At 41.9% G+C, this 21,149-nt stretch overlaps 1 protein-coding gene across 2 annotated transcripts in view; it reads right to left on the bottom strand.

Annotated features, from left to right (window-relative positions):
- Positions 1 to 745: 745 nt before the first annotated feature.
- LOC115075379 (alpha-N-acetylgalactosamine-specific lectin-like) overlaps positions 746 to 21,149 on the bottom strand; it is a 31,018-nt gene continuing 10,614 nt past the window's right edge. For both annotated transcript variants that reach the window (XM_029575712.1, XM_029575713.1), the window contains exons 6-7: positions 16,728 to 16,800; positions 746 to 1,700 (exon numbers count right to left, since the gene is read on the bottom strand). In XM_029575712.1, the coding sequence (XP_029431572.1) occupies positions 1,658 to 1,700; positions 16,728 to 16,800 (116 nt within the window). In that variant the 3' untranslated portion in view covers positions 746 to 1,657. The remainder of the gene's footprint in view (positions 1,701 to 16,727; positions 16,801 to 21,149) is intronic.

Consider the following 21,149-nt stretch of genomic DNA (forward strand, 5'->3'; position numbering starts at 1 on the left):
ATATTGGAGGAGGAAAGAAAAGCGACCCTCACGGAGCAACCTCATACACATCCAGCAGGTTCGGGCATCTTAGATCAACTACGATGCATAATTTTGTGTCATCCGCAAATTTGATCACCTCACTCATCAAACCCCTTTCCAGATCATTTATAAATATATTAAAAAGCTCTGGTCCAAGTAGTAGAGATCCCTGTGTGGAATCTGTCACACACAGGCCGAGACTGCAATCCACACAAGCACATACTCTGTTGTTAAAAATGTTGACCCTGCCCCCTTTTTGTTAGTTCACGCATGTGCGTATTTGTGCATAATTAACAGCTTTTAAAATATGCATTGCTCATATGCAGCCCACATACTCACGTGCATGAGCCTGTTTGTGCAAGCAATGCTTTTAAAATTCAGCCCAAAGTGAACAGAAATGGTTTTCAGTTAAACTTCCTTTCACTTTGAGCTAGAAAAAGAAAAATAAGCCATGTCAATCTATGCAGATGCCAGAAAAGATAGGGTTGGTTAAAAATGTGTTTCCCCTTGGTAAGTCCTGCTCCCTGATTCTTCCTTCCCACCCCTTGCCACCTCAGCCCCTGTCAGTCCAGGGCCATGTGTGACATCACTGGTTGCTAAGCAGTGATCGCTGTACTTAAATGTGCTAGCTGGCAGCTGCCTTGGCAAGAAAGAAATCCTTAAAGTTTTGCTTGTCCCATAGACTTTAATGGGAAATGAAAACAAAAACATTTCTATTAGTTTATTTTAATTTTATTTATTTAAGCATTGTATATACTGTCATTCCAAAAGATGATCACAACGGTTTACATTATCAGTCTTCATATACTTGATCAAAAATCACATACTGTGTGGCAACATTCACGTTCCAGGTTAGTTGATTAAAAAGAACTTTCAGGCACATTTAGTTATGTCGCCTGTGCATATGTAACACCTATGGAGTCCAAAAGGAAGCTCTCATTGGCACAATCAAAGTATTAAGAAGGGCACTAACATTAAATTTGAGAGGCTGAGACCAGACTCAATAAACCCTCCCGTATGATGCGGTTCATTCCTTTGGATTCACAAAATTAACCCATTTGGAGACAGTAGCCCAAAGTTAATAGAACTTTTATTGTTACATTGTTTTCCTTTTGTACTGACAGTAGTACAATAAAACGATATTAACTACGTATTATTTGTTGACCCCTATTCCTACATATTCAAGTGGACTAAAATGGCAACAACAATATTTTGCCTCAATGGTTGGAAGAAATCCATTGACAACACGTTTTGGGCACAGAGCACTGTGGTAAATTTGTCTGATCCTTACAATGAGACCTCTGGAAAAGTTACCCACACAATTACTTTTTACACAAGTTTTGCTCGTGCAGATTTTGCGGGGAACTTTTTTGTTTTCCCAGATGCTGACAAAATGAAATCAAGAGGCAAAAGATTTGTTGTTTCAAAGTTCTGCAAACATTCTGACTTGAATGTTTTAGCAATTTTTCACCCTAATTTTAATCTGATCTCAAATCTGTCCTTATATGTCTTCTAACGTTACTCTGATTGTAAAGGTTGAATTATAGGTCATGCAAATTAGAATATCTCAGTTGTATTGCAGAAATCAAAGGTTGTCCTTGTGCTCCTTCTCTCTCTTTAGCACAAGGAGGCAGACTTAACGGCCATAGCTATTGCCATAGCCACTGTCACAGCATATCCTGCACAAGGGAAAGAAATAATTAGAAATGAGGACAACTTAAGATATAAAAGATCTGGTTGCTGGTGTTGCTACACAGTCAGTCACTATAAGCTAGATAAAGATGCTAAGCTACAAGGCTGTAGAACATTTTGAGCTGATATGAGGTTATTTGACATTCCATCTGAAAGCAAGGATAAGGTCAGTTTATATTTTATCTAAGATCATTGAAGCATATCTAGAACAAGAACAAGGATGAGGCCAATTGACATTCCATCTAAGATTATAGAAAATATTTTTAGAACAAACACAAGATGCTAATACTGGAAAATTCCAAGAAAATATTTACATATGAGAAAAGGATTTATTAACTTCAAGAATTAAAGCAAACTGCCATATGACTATTCAGATTATTTGTTTATAATAGAAAGCCAATCATAGAAATTTTGACAATTATGTAACCTAGGGGTTGAAAATATACAACTGAAATTCTTTTTTTTTTTTTTAATTTATAATTTTTATTGATTTTTCAAAATTAGACAACAAAAACAGGCATATAATTACACCATAACTTCAAATTACAAATCCAAATTTTACCTTCAAATAACATATAATGGTCTAATTATGATCTAATCAAAGGATGTCATTACTATACTTATCTAAATAATAACAGAGGCATTGCAAACTAGGGGAGAGAAAAGGGAAAATAATATAATTCTCACAGTTGCATTGTAATCTACCTTATAAATGGCCTGTGACCGACGGCCCGCAAATGCGCAGTAGAGCACAGCTCTACTGCGCATGTGCGGGCAAGGACGTCGATCAGAAAAAAAAAATGGCGGTGGGGCCGCAGGAGCGGGAGGAGAAGCAGCGGCGCCGCGCGCGCGCGGTGCCGCTGCTTCTCCTCCCCAGATCTGCCGGCAGATCTCGGGGGGGGGGGGGGAGGGTGTCACTCCCGCGCCCCCCGAGATCTGCCGGCAGGAGCGGGAGGAGAAGTAGCGGCACCGCGCGCGCGCGGTGCCGCTACTTCTCCTCCCCAGATCTGCCGGCAGATCTCGCGGGGGTCACTGCCACGCGCGCGGGGAGTGACAGCCCCCCCCGAGATCTGCCGGCAGGAGCGGGAGGAGTCAATGGAGCCGGGTGAGGGTTGCGGGAAGTCGCGCTTACGGCGCCGGGAGGAAATGGAGGTGGGTGAAGGGAGGGACTGAGTGGGAGGGAGGGAGAGGGGGACTGAGTGAGTGGGAGGGAGAGGGGGGACTGAGTGGGAGGGAGTGAGGGAGAGGAGGGAATGAGGGAGAGGGGGGACTGAGTGAGAGGAGAGGGAGGGTGGAGAGGAGTGGGTGGGGGAGGGGGGTGGTGAAGAGTGAGGGGAGAGAGAATGAGGGGGAGGTGAGAGACAGAGGGATGTAGCCCGTTTTAACGGGCTTTACGGCTTGTCCTGTAATAATTTACATTTCACTGGGCTATACCTGGTGACATGACTAGCTTTTTTTGCTCAACAAAAGTTTTCAGATGGTCAGGAGTAAAGAATATATAAACATCCTGATGTTTCTTAACAATACATTTACAGGGATATCTAAGGGTAAATGTAAATCCCATTGACAACAACTCCTGTCTGAAAGTCAGAAACTCTCTTCTTCTAGTTTGAGTAGAAATAGATAGATCAGGGAAAATTTTAACCCAACTTTCTTGAAATATGATAGGATATTTGCCAAAATATTTTTTCATAACTTTATTTAAATCAAGTAAGTTTGTAAAAGCAACTAATAGCAATCCCCTATCAATTATCTGATTGTCAGTGCTTTCAAGGAAATTTGTGAGATTGCCCTGAAAGGGCATCTCCTCACTATTCAAGTTGGGGGTTTTTTTAGGTAAAAAATAGCAATAGCTGATTATTGGAAGATCGTCTTCCGAAAAGCACAAGGTTTCCATTAGAAATATCTTCAGCGTTTCCATCAGCACCTGCCCAGCTATCCTAGGAAAGTTGAGCAGACGTAGATTTAGGCGCTTATTATTATTTTCAAAAGATTCACGTCGTCTAGACAAATAATCTCTATCTTTTGCTACTATTGACTGAAATTCTAAATTTTTTTCCTCTTTATCTTCTAGAACCTTAATCCTTGATTCTGAATTTTTAATACATTCTCAGATTTGCCTTAAATCCTGCTGATTATTCCCTGTCACTATGTCTACCTTTTTCTCTAGTCCTTTTATATCCATTGACATTTTTGCGATCATGTCCCATAGCAGTTCCAGTGTGACCACCGCAGGGTGCTTTAAGGCAGGGGTCGGGAACCCATGGCTCGCGAGCCAGATATGGCTCTTTTGAGGGCTGCATCTGGCTCGCAGACACGTGTTGCCATACTTCGCGGTTCCCCGCTGACCCAGCTGCTCCCCGGTCCTCCGCCGCCCGGGCTTAAAATGATGTCAGCCCGGGCGGAACGCGGCAGGACAGCTGGAGTCAGCGGCACCGGCGTGCTCTCTTCTCCTCCCCCCGCGGCCCGGAAGAGGAAGTGGAGAGCATCGGGTGCCTGCGCGGGAAGAAGAGACCACACTAGCGTGGTCTCTTCTTCCGTGCAGGCACCCGATGCTCACCACTTCCTCTTCCGGGCCGCGGGGGGGAGGAGAAGAGAGCACGCCGACTGGAGTCATCCGGGTGCCTGCGCGGGAGTCATCGGGTGTCAGCCGGGTGCCAGCGCTGGAGTCATCGGGTGCCTGCGCGGGTCATCCCGCGCAGGCACCCGATGCTCTCCACTTCCTCTTCCGGGCCGCGGGAAGAAGAGAGCACACCGGTGCTCTCTTCTTCCCGCGGCCTGGAAGAGGAAGTGGAGAGCATCGGGTGCCTGCGCGGGAAGAAGACTGCAGCGCGGCTCGGAGGAAAATGAAAATCTTCAACCGCGGCCGATGGGACTCCGCCTTCGCCTCCGCGAGGGCTGAAAATGAAGGAGGTTAGCGTTGGGAGGTGGCTGCTGCTGCCGCGAGTTCCCGGGGGGGGGGGGAGAGAGAGAGTGAATGAGCGAGCAAGCATGTGTGTTTGAGATCCTGTGTGTGTGAGTGAGAGATTGCATGTATGTGAATGATTGAGAGCCTGTATATGTGAAAGAGAGTATGTCTGTGATTGAGATCCTGCCTGTGAGAGAGAGAGCATGAATGTAAGTTTACCATTGGGAACCTGTATGTGTAAGTTTGTAATTGAAAACCTGTTTGTTTGAAAGAGTATGTGTGTATGATTGAGATCCTTTGTGTGTGAGAGAGATCATGTGTATGTATGATTAAGAGCCTGTGTGTATAAGTAAGAGAGAGATCATGTGTGTCTGTGTCTGATTGACAGCTGGTTTAGGTGATGGAGCATGTGAGTATGTGATTGAGAGCCTGTGTTTAAATGAGAGAGAGAGACCATGTGTGTCTGTGTGATTGAGAGCTGATTTAGGTGAGGGAGCATGTGAGTATGTGATTGAGAGCCTGTGTTTAAATGAGAGAGAGAGACCATGTGTGTCTGTGTGATTGAGAGCTGATTTAGGTGAGGGAGCATGTGAGTATGTGATTGAGAGCCTGTGTTTAAATGAGAGAGAGAGACCATGTGTGTCTGTGTGTGATTGAGAGCTGATTTAGGTGAGGGAGCATGTGAGTATGTGATTGAGAGCCTGTGTGTAAATGAGAGAAAGAGAGGACATGTTTGTAAGCATGTGAATGAGAGTCTGTGTGTGAGAGAAAAAGACAGCATGTATTTATGTGATTGAAAGCCTGTGTGTGTGTAAGCGTGAAAAGATAGACAGCATGTGTGTAAATGTGTAATTAAGAGCCTATATAAGTGAGAGAGAAAAAACATTTGTATATGTGAGTGACTGAGAGCATGTGTGTATAGGTGTGTCATTGAGAGCCAGTGTGAGAGAGAGCGCTGGTATGTGACTGAGAGAGGAGAAAGTTCCAAGCAAACCACCCCACCTCCTGCTAATTCAGAACAATCTCAGGACACCTGGATATCAAACGTTCCCAGGTATGCAGAGCAAAAAAATTTTTGTATCCTTATTATTTTTCATTACTGGATCTTTGTGTCTGCTATTTTGAAATATTTTGTTGGTATCTGGAAATGTTTTATATGAGTTTTTAATTATTGGATATTCCACTCATCAGCTGTTTCGAAATATGTTCTTTTTGTTAGTACAGTTTTACTGCTGATGATTTTATATTTCTTGATTTGTTTTATAAGGATGTGTGATGTTTCTTTTTTCCTTTGTTACACTGCATACAGAGACTCTGGCTTGTTGCAGTTTCCAATTCAGTTTTTGTCTGCATGCTTCTTGTTATGCGTTTTGGTCTCTTTATTCTATGTTAGGTGAGGGACAGCACGTGATTCAGGTGAGGTTTTCTGCTGGCGTGTAGTTTCTGTGTAGGACTCTATAGCAGCCTGACTTGGTCCGTTTTCCTAATAGGAGATGTATTGGTGTCTTAAGGCCTGGTGTAATATTTTCAGAGACTTATTGTACTTTAAAAGTGTGATCTTACATAAAATGCACACATTTACTTGTATTTAGTTTTAAACATATTGTATGGCTCTCATGGAATTACATTTTAAAATATGTGGCGTTTATGGCTCTCAGCCAAAAAGGTTCCTGACCCCTGCTTTAAGGCTTCATTCTGGCTGTTCTCTGAGGCTTGATCACCTCCCTCAGGCGTTGTTCCATTTCCACCTCCGATATCTCTAATCGGGGTTCCTGACTCGGTTGAATTGAGTCCCTCTAGTGGGCTTCCCATGAGTCCTTGAGCCGCCCTGTATATTGGGGGTATATCTAGATTGGGACTCAGCGAGGCTTCCTCCAATGACTTGGGCTGTTCTCCCAAAAAGCCCAAGTCTGCGGTATCCTTAGCTGCTGGAGATACAGGAGCGGATAAGAAACAAACTATCTCTTGCTGAATAGGAGATGGGGGGGGGGGGAAGCGAGGGGAAAATCCTTATCTTCCCCTTCCGTTTAGGTGGCATCTTAATACTACAATTTTAAATTATCAGCAGTCTGATAGTCTCTTATAACAATGCAATATACTTGCCTCTGTGGTGGTGACTGAGTGGCAGAGTTCCTCCTCGATCCTCGCTATCCAAGCAAAGCCAAGCAAAGCCAAGCAAAGCCGCGCGCGCCTAAGGGGCGCCCGTGGCTTTGGCGGCATGCCGGCGGCAGTGGCGCACCTAGGGTACGCCGTTCTTATGGCGTCTCCTCGGCCCCTCCTGATGATGTCAGGGCTGGCAGGCAGGCAGGCAAAAACAGCAGAGAAATCTCGGGGCTCTCTGGGTGCTCCTTTCAATCAGTCACGCCATACAACTGAAATTCTATATAATGCTGTGTTATCAGTAAAATCATTTAAGAGGGATTTTATGTTAGTGTCTTGCATAGCACTCTGCCTCTCCAAAAGATACCTTATTGTTTAATTTGTAAGAGTTATATTATTTTATTGCATTTAATAAAAAAACTTGTCTCTACAGCTAGTAGCTTTAAGCATTCTTATTTTCAGAGAACAACAGGCTTGTTCACCCTTCTTTTGTTGCTATTTTTTTTTCTTTCGATGTTCACTGGATTTACGACAAAGTATTTTCTTCATTTCCCTTCATCTCTGAGAGGATGATAATGGTTTTCAGCTGCTCCAATTTTGCAACATGACAGTTGCCAGCTCTCTTGATTTGTAATCTGGTGTTCTATTTTGATCCTTGCTAGCCAGATATGACTTAATATCTGCAGACATTTTGTCTTATATGCTTTACCTTTTCAGTTAACTTGGAAGCGATGGCTGATGTTTTCTTTTTAATGCCAGATCTACCTCATTCTGGGCCCATGAGCCTTCATGTTGCATTTATGTATAGTCAATATTGCTGTATGTTTCTCTTCTTTAACTTGTAGGTAATGCATTGGATGCCAATTATGTTCCCTTCCATATTCATTTGGACACAGCAACCTTTTCAGTTATTATTTATCATCCCGAGTTGGATGGCTTGAGCAGCCTATTTCCGTGCCTCTCCAGCCCTATCTATCTAGTTTCCCGGATGTTGGAATATTTTGGCGCATCACTTTTTAGAGGTGCATTGTTTCTTTTTTTCTCTACTTTTGCCCTCTCCTTTCATGTTCCCAGAGCTTCCCACTATGTCTCCTTTTACAGCCCTTTTGGATCAGTGCCCATCCTTACTCTACCCTCTGGGGATTTTCACTCACTGTAGTGTCTGCATTTTATCCTCTCTATTTTCTATGGCTACTGATCTGAGAGTATTTACTTTGAATGTGGTTTAAACCACTTTATTAGAATCACCAAAGAGCCAGTACGTTATCCACAATAATCAATCCAAATGTAACAGAGGAAACAAAAATGAAAATTTAGAAAAAAGACACGGGTCAGCAAAGCATAATAGAGACTTTCAAAGTGAAGGTGTCAGAAGCCTGCCAGCGTGTTCCATTCAAAAGAACACAACTCATGACAGACAGATTTTTAGCGAGGGCATATTCTAAAACAGTTGTACAAAAACATTCCTTAGAGGAAAGTATAGTCATTGGGAATGGTTATCTTTACCTTGTACTGTTCCATCATCTTCATGCATGACTTGTATTTTACCTTTTTCAAATCAAGTACAGGCCTCTATTTTATGGAATTGGCATGTGTTACAGATTCATGGCATCTTTAAAGATGACCACGTATCACCTATACTAGAGGTCCCAATCTATGTGATTTGTTAGTTCATTCTGATTTTACAAGTTCCTAGTTGGTCGAATCTACTATGATAAATGGGGCTCATAGCCCTTGTGGAAACTGTTCTGTGTGTCATATATCCATGAACACATCCTCAGTTACAATTCATGTGATAAATCGGATTTTCACCACTACATGTACTTCATCTTCAGTAATTTATTTGATTGAATGGCCTTGCAAAAAAAGTTTACATGGACAAGACATCACGTATGATAAAAGCCCATATGATTGAACACCGTTAACGCTCTTACACATCAGAGAACCAGTGCTCCATTGGTTCCTCATTGTGAGGAGACGCAGCATGATTTCAATGATCTACGGTTTTGTGTCATTGATCAACTTAAGGTCAGATGGCAGGGGGTAATTTAAATTTGAAACTACTTTGTTTAGAGCAAGGTTGGATTCACAGAATCAGTTATACCTGTTAGACTCAATTCAGAATGTGATTTTTAAGTGCTCTTTTGAATTGACCATGTGTTGTGTATGTCATATATCAACACTCTTTTTCAGGTCTGCATGCATCAGATGTTTCGTATGCTACTATCATGCTATAACAATTTAGATTGTGATCTAATTTTTCTGCAGTGATCATACGCAGTGCATGTTGCTCATTAACATTCTCTTCCAGGTCCGCATGCGTCAGACGCTACGTATATTTTCACCATGCTTTAAAGTGCTTGCCTCTTTTCAGTTTTATACATCCTTGAATCATTGAGACCTGGCAGTCTAGATTGATGGTATACCATTGGGCACACAGATAAGTACATTATCAAGATTTTCTTCTTGGTTTATTTATTTGGTATTTCTTATATTTTAGTGGATATAAACTGTGGAACACTTTCTACCCCTGATGAAGCTTTTCTAAGTGAAACACCAGCTGTGTCAGCTTTTACCTCAGAATCCCATCATCAGCATTTGTATTTCCCATGCCATGCACAGCATTAAGGATTATAGACTAAAATATTCTTCATTACACTTATTCAATGTCTGCACACAAAAATAATTTTGCACAAGATGGATGATCGAATTGACACCTTCACTTTGAAACTCTATATTATGCTTTGTTGACCCGTGACTTTTTTCTAAATTTTCATGTGTGTTCCCTCTGTTACATATGGATTAAACCACTGTATCAAATAAAAGAAAGTTTTGGATCATTTTAACACCTCTACATCCTGACTTAGTTTTCCTATAAAAAAAACTCACTTGTCACATGTTGAATCTCTTAAGCTTAAACAGGATTGGGTTGGCCCCCGCAACTCATAAAAAGAGTGAGGTGGCTAAACTAGTTCACAAATCCCTATCTGCAACATATTCAACAAATATCTGATCCTGAAGGTAGATGGATTGCTGGAGTGGTTTCTATCCATAATACTAAATTACTGTTAAATGTTTATTCCCCTAGTGTTGATGCTCATACCTTTTATACTGATATTTCTACCCAGCTTCATACTCGTGCTGAACTTCCAGTATTAATGGGAGGTGACTTTAATTAACCCGCAGATTTGATTTTGGATCATCAATCCACCAGCCCTGCCAGACTCTGTTTCTCATACAGTGGTTACCATCCTTATCTCCTCCTATGGTCTTGTCAATCCCTGGAGATTATTGCATCCTAAGGATAAGAACTGCACCTTTTTTTCTTAGCTGCATCAATCCTATTGACATATAGACTACTTTTTAATTCTCTATTGCACTCTATGATTTCCTCAATACTCTATTGCACTCTACGAATTCCTCAATTTTCTCTATACTCTACAATTTCCTCAATACATTTTAGTTCTCTATTGCACTCTACGATTTCCTCAGTACTTATTTCTGATTATGCTATGGTTTCCTTATTTATTCATTAGTATCTGCTGCCATCTAGTGAACCTAGCTGGAAATTCAAAGCAGATTTGGTAGAAGACTAAAGTTCAATCTCGAATTTCAGCATTTATTGAAGATCTTTTTGCCATTAATAACAATATCAATATCACACAGCAAAAGATAGGGAAAACTTTTAAATCTACCTTGCAAGGCAAAATGATCAATTATTAATTCTGTCCATGCTCGCAGAATCTTTAAGACTCAACTCATTGATTTCAACTTGTCAGATTTCTCTCAGAGCATGCTTATATTGGCTTTCTAGATAATTCCCTTGTGCTCAATCTCTGTCAACTGAAATTTCCATATAATAAACTGCTCAGCAATCAAGCTGGTAAAGCTTTATTTCTTCAGAAATCTAGATACTATTCAGAGCAGAAAAATTCTGGTAGATGGCTGGCTAATTACCTTCGGACACACAAAGATCAATGGATTGCAGCTTAAATCTAGACTGGTCCAACACTCTACACAAGCTGAAATTCTTCAAGAATTTAGGGATTACAAGCTTTCCCTCTATACCTCTGAGTCTCGTAAAGATCCCTCTCTTTTATCTAACTTTCTTTCTTCCTTAGATTACCCATCTCTAACACCAGTGGAAAGAGAGAGGTTTGATAAACCGATTATTCAATCTGAAACACGGCTCACTTTATCCACCCTCCAATCCAGGAAGGCCCCTGGTTTAGATGGATTAATGGTAGAATTCTACAAAGTATTTGCCTCTCTGCTTCTCCTTCATTTGGAGTCTTTTTATTCTACCTTGAAGGACATGCATAGTGTTGTGGCTCCGCACTTCAACAAGCCAAAATAGTTTTTCCTAAACCTAACAAAGACCCACTACTAGTTACCAGTTATAGGCCAAGCTCTCTTCTTAATGTAGATTATAACAATTTGCTAAACTGCTTACTTTAAGATTTAGTACTGTGGTAGGTAAATTACTCCATGTCTCTCAATCCAGATTTATGAAATGTCGGTTTATTATAAACAATGCAAGATTCTTTCTCAATCTCTTGCATATATCAAAAAACATTCCAGAGACACTAGCTGCTTTCTCTCTTCCTGATGAAGAGACATTTGACCTTGTTAAACAGGATTATCTCTTTGATGTCCTGCATTGGTTTGGCTGTGGTGGTGACTCCTTTCTTTCCTTAACCAAACTATTATATAGTTCTCCAAGATCCTCTCTCTCTATCAATGGCATTTTCTCACAACAAGTGCTTTTATAGAGGGGACATGACAGGGCTGCTCTTTCTCTCCATATCTGTTTAACATCTCTTTGGAACCTCTTCTTCTATCCATTCAGCAAGACCCAGAAATAAAAGGGATTTGGTTTTGTGGGGTGGAATTTAAATTGGAAGTTTATGCTGATGAAGTCCTCTTGTTTGGCAGCCAACCCCTGCTTATGATTCCTAAAATAATGGAGTATATTTCCTCCTTCTCACACATTTCTGGCTATCATGTTAATTGGAGCAAATCAGAATTGATGCCCCTCAATGGATGAGCCATTGAATATGCTTCCCAACTTTATCAGATTTGCTGGGTTCCTGGTGACCTGAAATATCTTGGTTATCTATTTTTACACTTTGCTATCTTTGACCCTCTCTAAAGTAGAAGACCATATAATCACTCTTTTAACTAATAGTGTCAGTAGTAGTCACCACTGTTCCTTTCTTGATGGGGTCATCTATACACAATTAAGATGGTGCTTGCCCCTCAAGTTAACTTTATTCTTAGTATGCGTCAAATGCTATTTTCGCACAAATTGTACCATAAACTAGATGTCATACTATGCCACTTTTTATGGAATAATAAATCACCCCATCTAGCATTATGAAAACTCAAATTACCCAGGCAAAAGGGAGTGGTCAGTTTTCCATACTTTCGATTTTACCACTTTTCATTCATATTACAGCAGGGTCTTGCCTGGATTTCAGAAGATGTTTATTTTCTATCTCTCCCAGTCTGGCACCCATTGGAACAAGAATAGCTAGACTGAATACTTTATTCACTATCATTGCTACAATCACTTATTTTCACTCTCATCCAATTTTTTAGCTACCTATACAGCTTTCCATGCTTTGGCAAATGCCATCCAACGTCCCTTCGTTCCTTGGAAATTACCTGCATTGATAACATTGTAGTTTAATTCCAAATTTATGATTGCCAGGAAATCCAGATTGGCTGGTGTGGCAATCTGCTGGTGTCTCATCCACTAATCATATACTTCAAAATGGCAACCTACACATTTTACTCAATTACAAGAAAAATTCCAACTTCACCCCTCTCAGTTTTTCTGCTGGGCCCAACTAATATCATGCCTCCATGGGGCATCAATAGATTACACTCTGATTTCCCAATTGCTCCAAGTGGTCAACTTATTAAATACCCTGACTCTCCATGGCCATAGTGGTTCCTGCATTTAGAAATATTTTAAACTCAACTCCTTCCAACCCTACACTGGTTTAGAAAGACTTGGATGCACAAATTGTCAATATCTAATGATTTTCCATGGTTCCTATTTTGGGATAAATTCATATGCGTGTCTCTTTCTTCTCATCTCACTCAATCGATGTTTTCATTGTTTGGCACATCCTGCAGTTTGGACACCTTGGGCCATGCATAAAGCTGGTATTTCTGATAACCACAATTTCTGGTCTTGTGGAACCCCCAAGGCTGCCCTATCTCATCTTTTATATCACTGTCCGTCTACTAATGATTTTTGGCATGATGATTGGCATATGATCTCCATTATGATGAATGTAACCTATCCTTTAACCTAAAATCTCATTATTCTTAGTCTTTTGCTGTCCAGCCAGCCTTATCCTCATTGGAAACTATTACATTTTTTATCTATTGCTCTTAAATTCATGTTATTTAACTGGAAAAAATTCACTAATTTAAATGCTACCTTTTGGTGGCACACAGTTTGTTTATACTACAGTTATGAGAAGGAAGCGACCAGGAAATACCAGTAATTACTTAGTTGGGTGGCTATGTGGAGGATAGTAGACCACTTCTTTATGACTCCTGACAGTGATAAATAATGATGTTCTTCTCCGCTGCTTTGATTATATCTAGCTCTACTATTTCTTCCTATTCAAGATGTTAGTTGCTCTTCTATAGTTAGGTCTGCATCAATCTGGTTCAATATTGGTTGTATTTCCTTATATTTTTACATTATTGTATTCTATTCCTTTGTATGGAAGCTCCCCTCTTTTTTCTCCCCTGATTCCACCTGTTGTATAAAATATAAATTCAATAAAGATTTCACTTAAAAAGAAAATGACACCAGTGACTCAGGCTCCCCTTTGCTTCTCACAAGAAAGGGACAAAGGGGAGCCTTATATCAATCAGCACTATCTTGAATTATGTCACTAGCAAGGCAGAAGAGACTGGGGATTACTAATACCTGAGGCGACTCAGCAATTCACTGTTGTGATTAAAGGCATAGAGAGGTGGGGTCATAAGGAGCAAGCATGGAGTTGAGTATTGGTGAGATTGGGGTTTTAAATGGGGGAAGGCTAACATGTTTTTACTTTTGTGATGGTGCATCAGGGAAGGCCCAGAGGAGGGAGCAGGGAGGTTTGACTACAGAAAGTTTGTAATGGAGGGGTACCTGCCCCTTTAAGGAATAAAGGCACATTAAACGGCCATTGGTCTCAGGTAGAAATTTAGCTATGCCTATTAAAGTGTAATTACCTTTCAGATTGTGAAGTTTATTGCAAGTCATCTTAAACTTTTTAATATTAGTGAGCTGCTTTGCACATTCAGCCTAATATTATCTGCAATATCAATATCTCAATTTAATGTATTTTATTGTACATTAAATGCCAGTATCGGGATTTAATGTACACTGACACAATAACACTGGTTAGGAAATAGGTCCCTCAGTCCAGATAAAGGTATGAATGAGCTTCCACTGCATGCATATGATGTGGCACTAAATTAGGTCCTAGGTTCAATAGAAAATAGCCCTTGGAGAAAACCTGAGGAAGGAGGAAGTCACTTAGCCTCTGTTTCAGCTATGCAAGTGCGCTTGTGGCAGAGGTTTTCAGATAATTTGGTATATACCTTTAAGAAAGTGAAGGAAATCCACAAGGAGGAGTCTCCTTGGGATCAATATAAGATGGTGTTAATGGTGGGAATTGGATATTTTCTTGTTCATTTCCCTAAGAAATTTATTATTAAGCTTCCCAGTTTCTTGGAGGGCAGCCAGTCTGTTCAGTCCAGCAAGGACAAGGCGTGAGAGATCTTTGCTGAGATCTTAGGAGGTGGCGATGACAGCCAATGACACAAGAAACTGGTGAAAATCCTTTGGGAAGTGAGTGAACTGTATTGGTGAATGAGAAGAATCCTGAAGGGTGATGTGAATATTGAATTCCATCTTAAATAAGAAAAAGGGTGAGTATGTTTTGTATTACTCTAAGAAGATTGGAGGAAGAGAGTTTTGTTATTATTGCTGGTACTGCTGTAATAAACTGCAAACCCTGATTCAATTAATGTATTTTTAAAACTCATTAAGCACTGACTGCTGTGGACAATAAACGTTTTGTTTGAAGATACCCTCAAGTGAGATCTTACTTAATCCCAAGTGTGGGTTTGTAAGAGACTTCAAGGAAGGAGTTGGGTTTGTAAGTGACTTCAAGGAAGGAGTTGGGTGCAGATAATCACAGTGGGAAAAGGATGTTTTAAGGAATTTTTCCTTATCCAGTCTGAGAAATCTAGCCCATGTCTCCATGTTAGGTTCTCTGTACCATCTGCTTGACCGTTATCATAGTATGAACCCCATATAGACTTGTGCTTAGCTCAGAAAGAGGCACCAGGCCCTCTATCATTTTATGTGCCTCCCTAAAAATAGGTTAAACAAACTTTTAGCTGGATTGATTGAAATCATTCCTGGAGGCAAGGCAGAATTTCAAATCTATGCTCATTGTTTTTCAGCAATTTTTTTTCCACAGGAAAAGCAGGTGAAATGTCTGTGGAATCTCTTTACCTGTAGGCAGTTTTTAAAGGAAAATGAGCCAACTATTTGTAGATATGTAGATTTGTCTAATAATGACTCTCTTAAGACATAATCCAATCTTTTCAAATTATTTTGAACATTGCCTTCTTTATTTTCACCATATATGTAATAGGGATGTCAGGGAAAAAAATGTGGTTTCATTTCTCTTTTCAGGAGGATTTTTTCACATGAATTTCGGTTTTGGGAATGTTTAATTCATTTCATTCGTGTAACAAAAAATCAAATATTTACCCCCCCCCCCCCCCCCCCAAATAAGAACATCCAAAAAATTTAAAATGGGCCCTCCCAAAGCCTCCCGCCCACCCAAAAAAATACTGGTAACAGAATCCCTCCCGGCCCTCAGTTACCCGATCCGGTGGGGATCCATCAGTGAGGCCTAGATGTAGGCTGAGGCTGCAGCAGGACACTGGGGCCTCAGCCTGGACCCAGGGCAGATGCCGGGACCAGGCCCCAAGGCCAGACCCAGGCCATACACCATGGCCTGGCTCAGAGACTGAGTCCTGATGCCAGGGCCTTGACATGGATCCAGGCCCGATGCTGGGTCTGGATTGGATTAACTCCGGTGTGACCCCAGCAGATGGCATCAATTGAAGAAGAAAAGAAGAGGACATCAGATTTGTTCCAAGGCCTGTACTCTGGGCCTAGGCCTGACCTACTGGCCAGGTCTCAGCATCGTGCCTGGGTCTGGGCTCTGGCCTAGGCTGTGGCCCAGGGGTCAGGCCCAGGGCTAAGCCTCGGCCATAGCTCCAGCGTTGCACTTAGGCATAAGGCTATGGTGCCAGCTTTGGGCCTCAGTCTATACCCTAAGTGAGGCACCAGCCTCACGCCTAGGCCTAGGCTCAATGCATTCATTTAAAATGAATGCAATAAATAAGGTTTGTTTCATTTGGGGGTGCCACCAATTCATTTCAGACCCCCCAAATGAAATGAATTGGCCTTATTCATTGAATTTTGTGCATTCATTTTAATTGAATGATCATCCTTAATATGCAATTTTCTAAGCTAAAGGTTCTATTTTGAGCCAAAGAAGTGAGTATTAACTCCCGAAAGCAAGTCAAGAAATATATTAAGTTAGTCCAATAAAAAGTACCAATTGATATAGCATAGTATAAATATATATATATATATATATATATATATATATATTGTTGTTGTTGTTTTTGTTTGTTAATCTTTATTCATGTGTATTTAAGTGGTCTAACATGGCCAGCACACTACTTTAAGCTAAAGGTATCATTCATGAATCTTAATAATAAAATATCAAAATAAAGAATCATTTTTAATCATTTTTTTTCCAGAAGCAGATCTGAGCAATCATCATAGTGGTTTGGAAGTTCAATATTGTCCATCAACAAATATGCCATCAACAAACTGTCAGGGAATGAGATGTCCCTGGAACATTCTTGCAGATGAATAAAGGAATGAAATATCATTTACCTGTTCTTCAGGAGGTATTTACAGACAAATGGAAAGGAGTAACTTGCAGGGTAATCGTTCCAGGTAATCTTATCTTAATCAAGAAAGAAAAGAAAATATCAGAAGTGGCTATGGAGGAACAGGAAGTATAAGAACTTAAGAGATATTTACTGAGAATGCCCATCTGTGTGATTGTTTCTTCTGATCCAGAGTAGGTTTTTAACAGTGACTGACAAACTTTTATTACTCAAGCTTTCATTCTAGGACACTTCTTTCCAGGGAAGGTTCATTCCAAGATGGCGTCCCAGAAAGACAGCTAAATTCCTCCACCAGAGGCACTCCTGGTAGGGAGACACTAGGATCTTCTCTTTCCCATCCAGAGGGTTAGAAGGAATCTCACAACCATGAGGCAGTTCTGGAGAGGCCTGCAAGTAGAGTTTAATTATGGAGCTTCCTACCCATGTGGGTAAGGACTAAGTATAAAATGGGGAAAGGGAGGGATGGGGGATGGGGGGATGTTGCTGTGGATGAGGTGGATGGGGATTGCTATGGAGATGTGGTAATGGTGAATGGTGATGGTGAATGGGAGGTTGGGTGTTTGGGAAGTGAGATGCAAAATGGCACTGTAAACTAACTATGACACAAGCAAAAGGATGTTTTATGAGAGGAAGGAAGAACAAAGCTATTATAAGAAATAAATATAATCAGATCTAGAATTTAATTTAAATATTTCAACTTGCTTGCATATCAACACAGAATGGCAGAGGGCCAAGTGGGAAGAAAATAACATTTTCTTGGGTAAGAACAGTGTAAAGTTCAGGTGACAGCTGGGATATATATAGAAACATAGAAATGACGGCAGAAGAAGACCAAACGGCCCATCCAGTCTGCCCAGCAAGCTTCACATTTTTTCTCACACTTATCTGTTTCTCTTAGCTCTTTGGTTCTATTTCCCTTCCACCCCCACCATTAATGTAGAGAGCAGTGATGGAGCTGCAACCAAGTGAAATATCAAGCTTGATTAGTTACGGGTAGTAGGGGAAGTAACCGCCGCAATAAGCAAGCTACACCCATGCTTATTTGTTTTACCCAGACTGTGTTATTCAGCCCTTATTGGTTGTTTTTCTTCTCCCCTGCTGTTGAAGCAGGGAGCTATGCTGGATATGCTTGTAGTATCAGTTTTTCTTCTCCCTTGCCGTTGAAGCAGGATATGCATTGAAAGTGAAGTATCAGGCTTATTTGGTTTGGGGTAGTAACCGCCGTAACAAGCCAGCTACTCCCCGCTTTGTGAGTGCGAATCCTTTTTTCTTCTCCCCTGCTGTTGAAGCAGAGAGCTATGCTGGATATGCGTGAAGTATCAGTTTTTCTTCTCCCCTGCCGTTGAAGCAGAGAGCTATGCTGGATATGCGTGAAGTATCAGTTTTTCTTCTCCCCTGCCGTTGAAGCAGAGAGCTATGCTGGATATGCGTGAAGTATCAGTTTTTCTTCTCCCCTGCTGTTGAAGCAGGGAGCTATGCTGGATATGCGTGAAGTATCAGGTTTTCTTCTCCCCTGCCGTTGAAGCAGAGAGCTATGCTGGATATGCATTGAAAGTGAAGTATCAGGCTTATTTGGTTTGGGGTAGTAACCCGCCGTAACAAGCCAGCTACTCCCCACTTTGTGAGTGCAAATCCTTTTTTCCACATTTCCTCTTGCTGTTGTAGCTTAGAGCGATGTTGGAGTCACAGTAACCATGTGTATGTTTATTGAATAAGGGTATTGTCTCCAGGCAGTAGCCGTCATTCTGGCTAGCCACCCACTCTTTATTGACGGCCTCTTGATTTTATGGATCCACAGTGTTTATCCCACGCCCCTTTGAAGTCCTTCACAGTTCTGGTCTTCACCACTTCCTCTGGAAGGGCATTCCAGGCATCCACCACCCTCTCCGTGAAGAAATACTTCCTGACATTGGTTCTGAATCTTCCTCCCTGGAGCTTCAAATCGTGACCCCTGGTTCTGCTGATTTTTTTCCTATGGAAAAGGTTTGTCGTTGTCTTTGGATCATTAAAACCTTTCAAGTATCTGAAAGTCTGTATCATATCACCTCTGCTCCTCCTTTCCTCCAGGGTGTACATATTTAGATTCTTCAATCTCTCCTCATAAGTCATTTGATGAAGACCTTCCACCTTTTTGGTCACCCTTCTCTGGACCGCCTCCATCTTGTCTCTGTCTCTTCGGAGATACGGTCTCCAGAACTGAACACAATACTCCAGGTGAGGTCTCACCAAGGACCTGTACAAGGGGATAATCACTTCCCTTTTCTTACTCGATATTCCTCTCTCTATGCAGCCCAGCATTCTTCTGGCTTTAGCTATCGCCTTGTCACATTGTTTCGCCGACTTCAGATCATTAGACACCATCACCCCAAGGTCTCTCTCCTGCTCCGTGCACATCAGCCTTTCTCCCCCCATCGAATACAGTTCATTCGGATTTCCATTCCCCATATGCATGACTTTGCACTTCTTGGCATTGAATGTCAGCTGCCATGTCTTCGACCACTCTTCCATCTTCCTTAAATCCCATCTCATTCTCTCCACTCCTTCCGGCGAGTCCACTCTGTTGCAGATCTTAGTGTCATCCGCAAAAAGACATACCTTACCTTCTATCCCTTCCGCAATGTCGCTCACAAAGATATTGAAAAGGACTGGTCCCAACACCGATCCCTGCGGTACACCGCTTAAAACCGCTCTCTCTTCAGAGAGAGTTCCATTTACCATCACACATTGTCTTCTGTCCGTCAACCAGTTTGCAATCCAGGCCACCACCTCGGCACTCACTCCTAAGCTTCTCATTTTATTCACCAGTCTCCTGTGCGGGACAGTGTCAAAAGCTTTGCTGAAATCCAAGTAGATGACATCGAGTGCTCTTCCTCGATCCAATTCCTTGGTTACCCAGTCAAAAAAGTCAATCAGATTTGTCTGACAGGATCTTCCAATGGTGAATCCATGCTGCCTCCTTAGCTAAAGCAGCGTAAACAGAATCAACCATCAGACTGTGTAGATCAAGTCAATCTGCGCATTTTGAGCTTTCCAAAGTATCCAGCTGTTACACCAAAATATATGGTTTAAAGAAACCGAATGGAGATCTTACAAGATTGCAGAGAAGCTATTTTCCCAGCCCTGTGAACAAGATCTTTTATCTAACTTTACCTTTTAATGTATTCCTATGGAGAAGTACATGTCAGGAATTAAAAACAAAATCCTCATGTACTTTATCAGGGTGACCCTGGATCCAACCCAGCACTGCCCTGGCTAGGTATCACCATTGTCTGGTAGCTGGGACTCCATCCCACAGGATCTATAAATACTGAAGCTATGGCATCCCCAGCCACCAACAGCCTAACAAGAACAATGACTGATTTTAGGGAACTCTGCCATTGAATAAACAACTTATTGAAAATGTACTACCAGGTCATAGCACTAGTTCACTTAGGACAAGCAAACTATAAATAAGAACATAAAACATAAGGCTTGCCATACTGGGTCAGACCAAGGGTCCATCAAGCCCAGCATCCTGTTTCCAACAGAGGCCAGTCCAGGTCACAAGTACCTGGCAGGATCCCAAGGGGTAGATGGATTCCAAGCTGCTTATCCCAAGAATAAGCAGTAGATTTCTGCAATTCTACCTTAATAATGGTTAATGAACTTTTCCTCCAGGAACTTGACCAAATCTTTTTTAAACGCATCTACACTAATAGGGGTAGATTTTAAAAATTTGCGCGATCGTGTACTTTTGTTCGCGCCCCAGGCGTGAACAAAAGTACGTTGGATTTTATAAGATACACGCGTAGCCGCGCGTATCTTATAAAATCCGGGGTCGGCGCGCGCAAGGTGGTGCACATTTGTGCAATCTGCGCGCGCCGAGCCCAGCGCGCGCTGCCTGTTCCCTCCGAGGCCGCTCCGATTTCGGAGCGGCCTCGGAGGGAACTTTCCTTCACCCTCCCCCCATCTTCCCCTCCCTTCCCTTACCTAACCCACCCCCCCCGGCCCTATCTAAACCCCCCCTTACCTTTGTTGGCAGATTTACGCCTGCTAAAAGTAGATGTAAATCTGCGCGCGCCAGCGGGCTGCTGGCGCACCGTCACCCAACCCAGGGGCCGGCGCCACGCCCCCGGGCCCGCCCTCGAAATGCCGCGGCACGCCCCCGAAACGCTGCGTCATTTCGGGAACGCCTCCGACACGCCCCCTCCCCGCCCCTTTTATAAAGCCCCGGGACTTACGCGTGTCCTGGGGCTTTACGCGCGCCGGCGGCCTATGCAAAATAGGTGCGCCGGCGCGCGTAAATCCGGAAGGATTTACGTACGCAGGGCTTTTAAAATCTGCCCCATAGTGTTCACCGCATCCTCTGGCAAGGAATTCCAGAGCTTAATTATGCATTGAGTAAAAAATATTGTCTCTTATTGTT

The sequence above is a fragment of the Rhinatrema bivittatum genome, chromosome 13 (assembly GCF_901001135.1).
Source record: "Rhinatrema bivittatum chromosome 13, aRhiBiv1.1, whole genome shotgun sequence".
In the NCBI taxonomy this organism is placed as follows: domain Eukaryota; kingdom Metazoa; phylum Chordata; class Amphibia; order Gymnophiona; family Rhinatrematidae; genus Rhinatrema; species Rhinatrema bivittatum.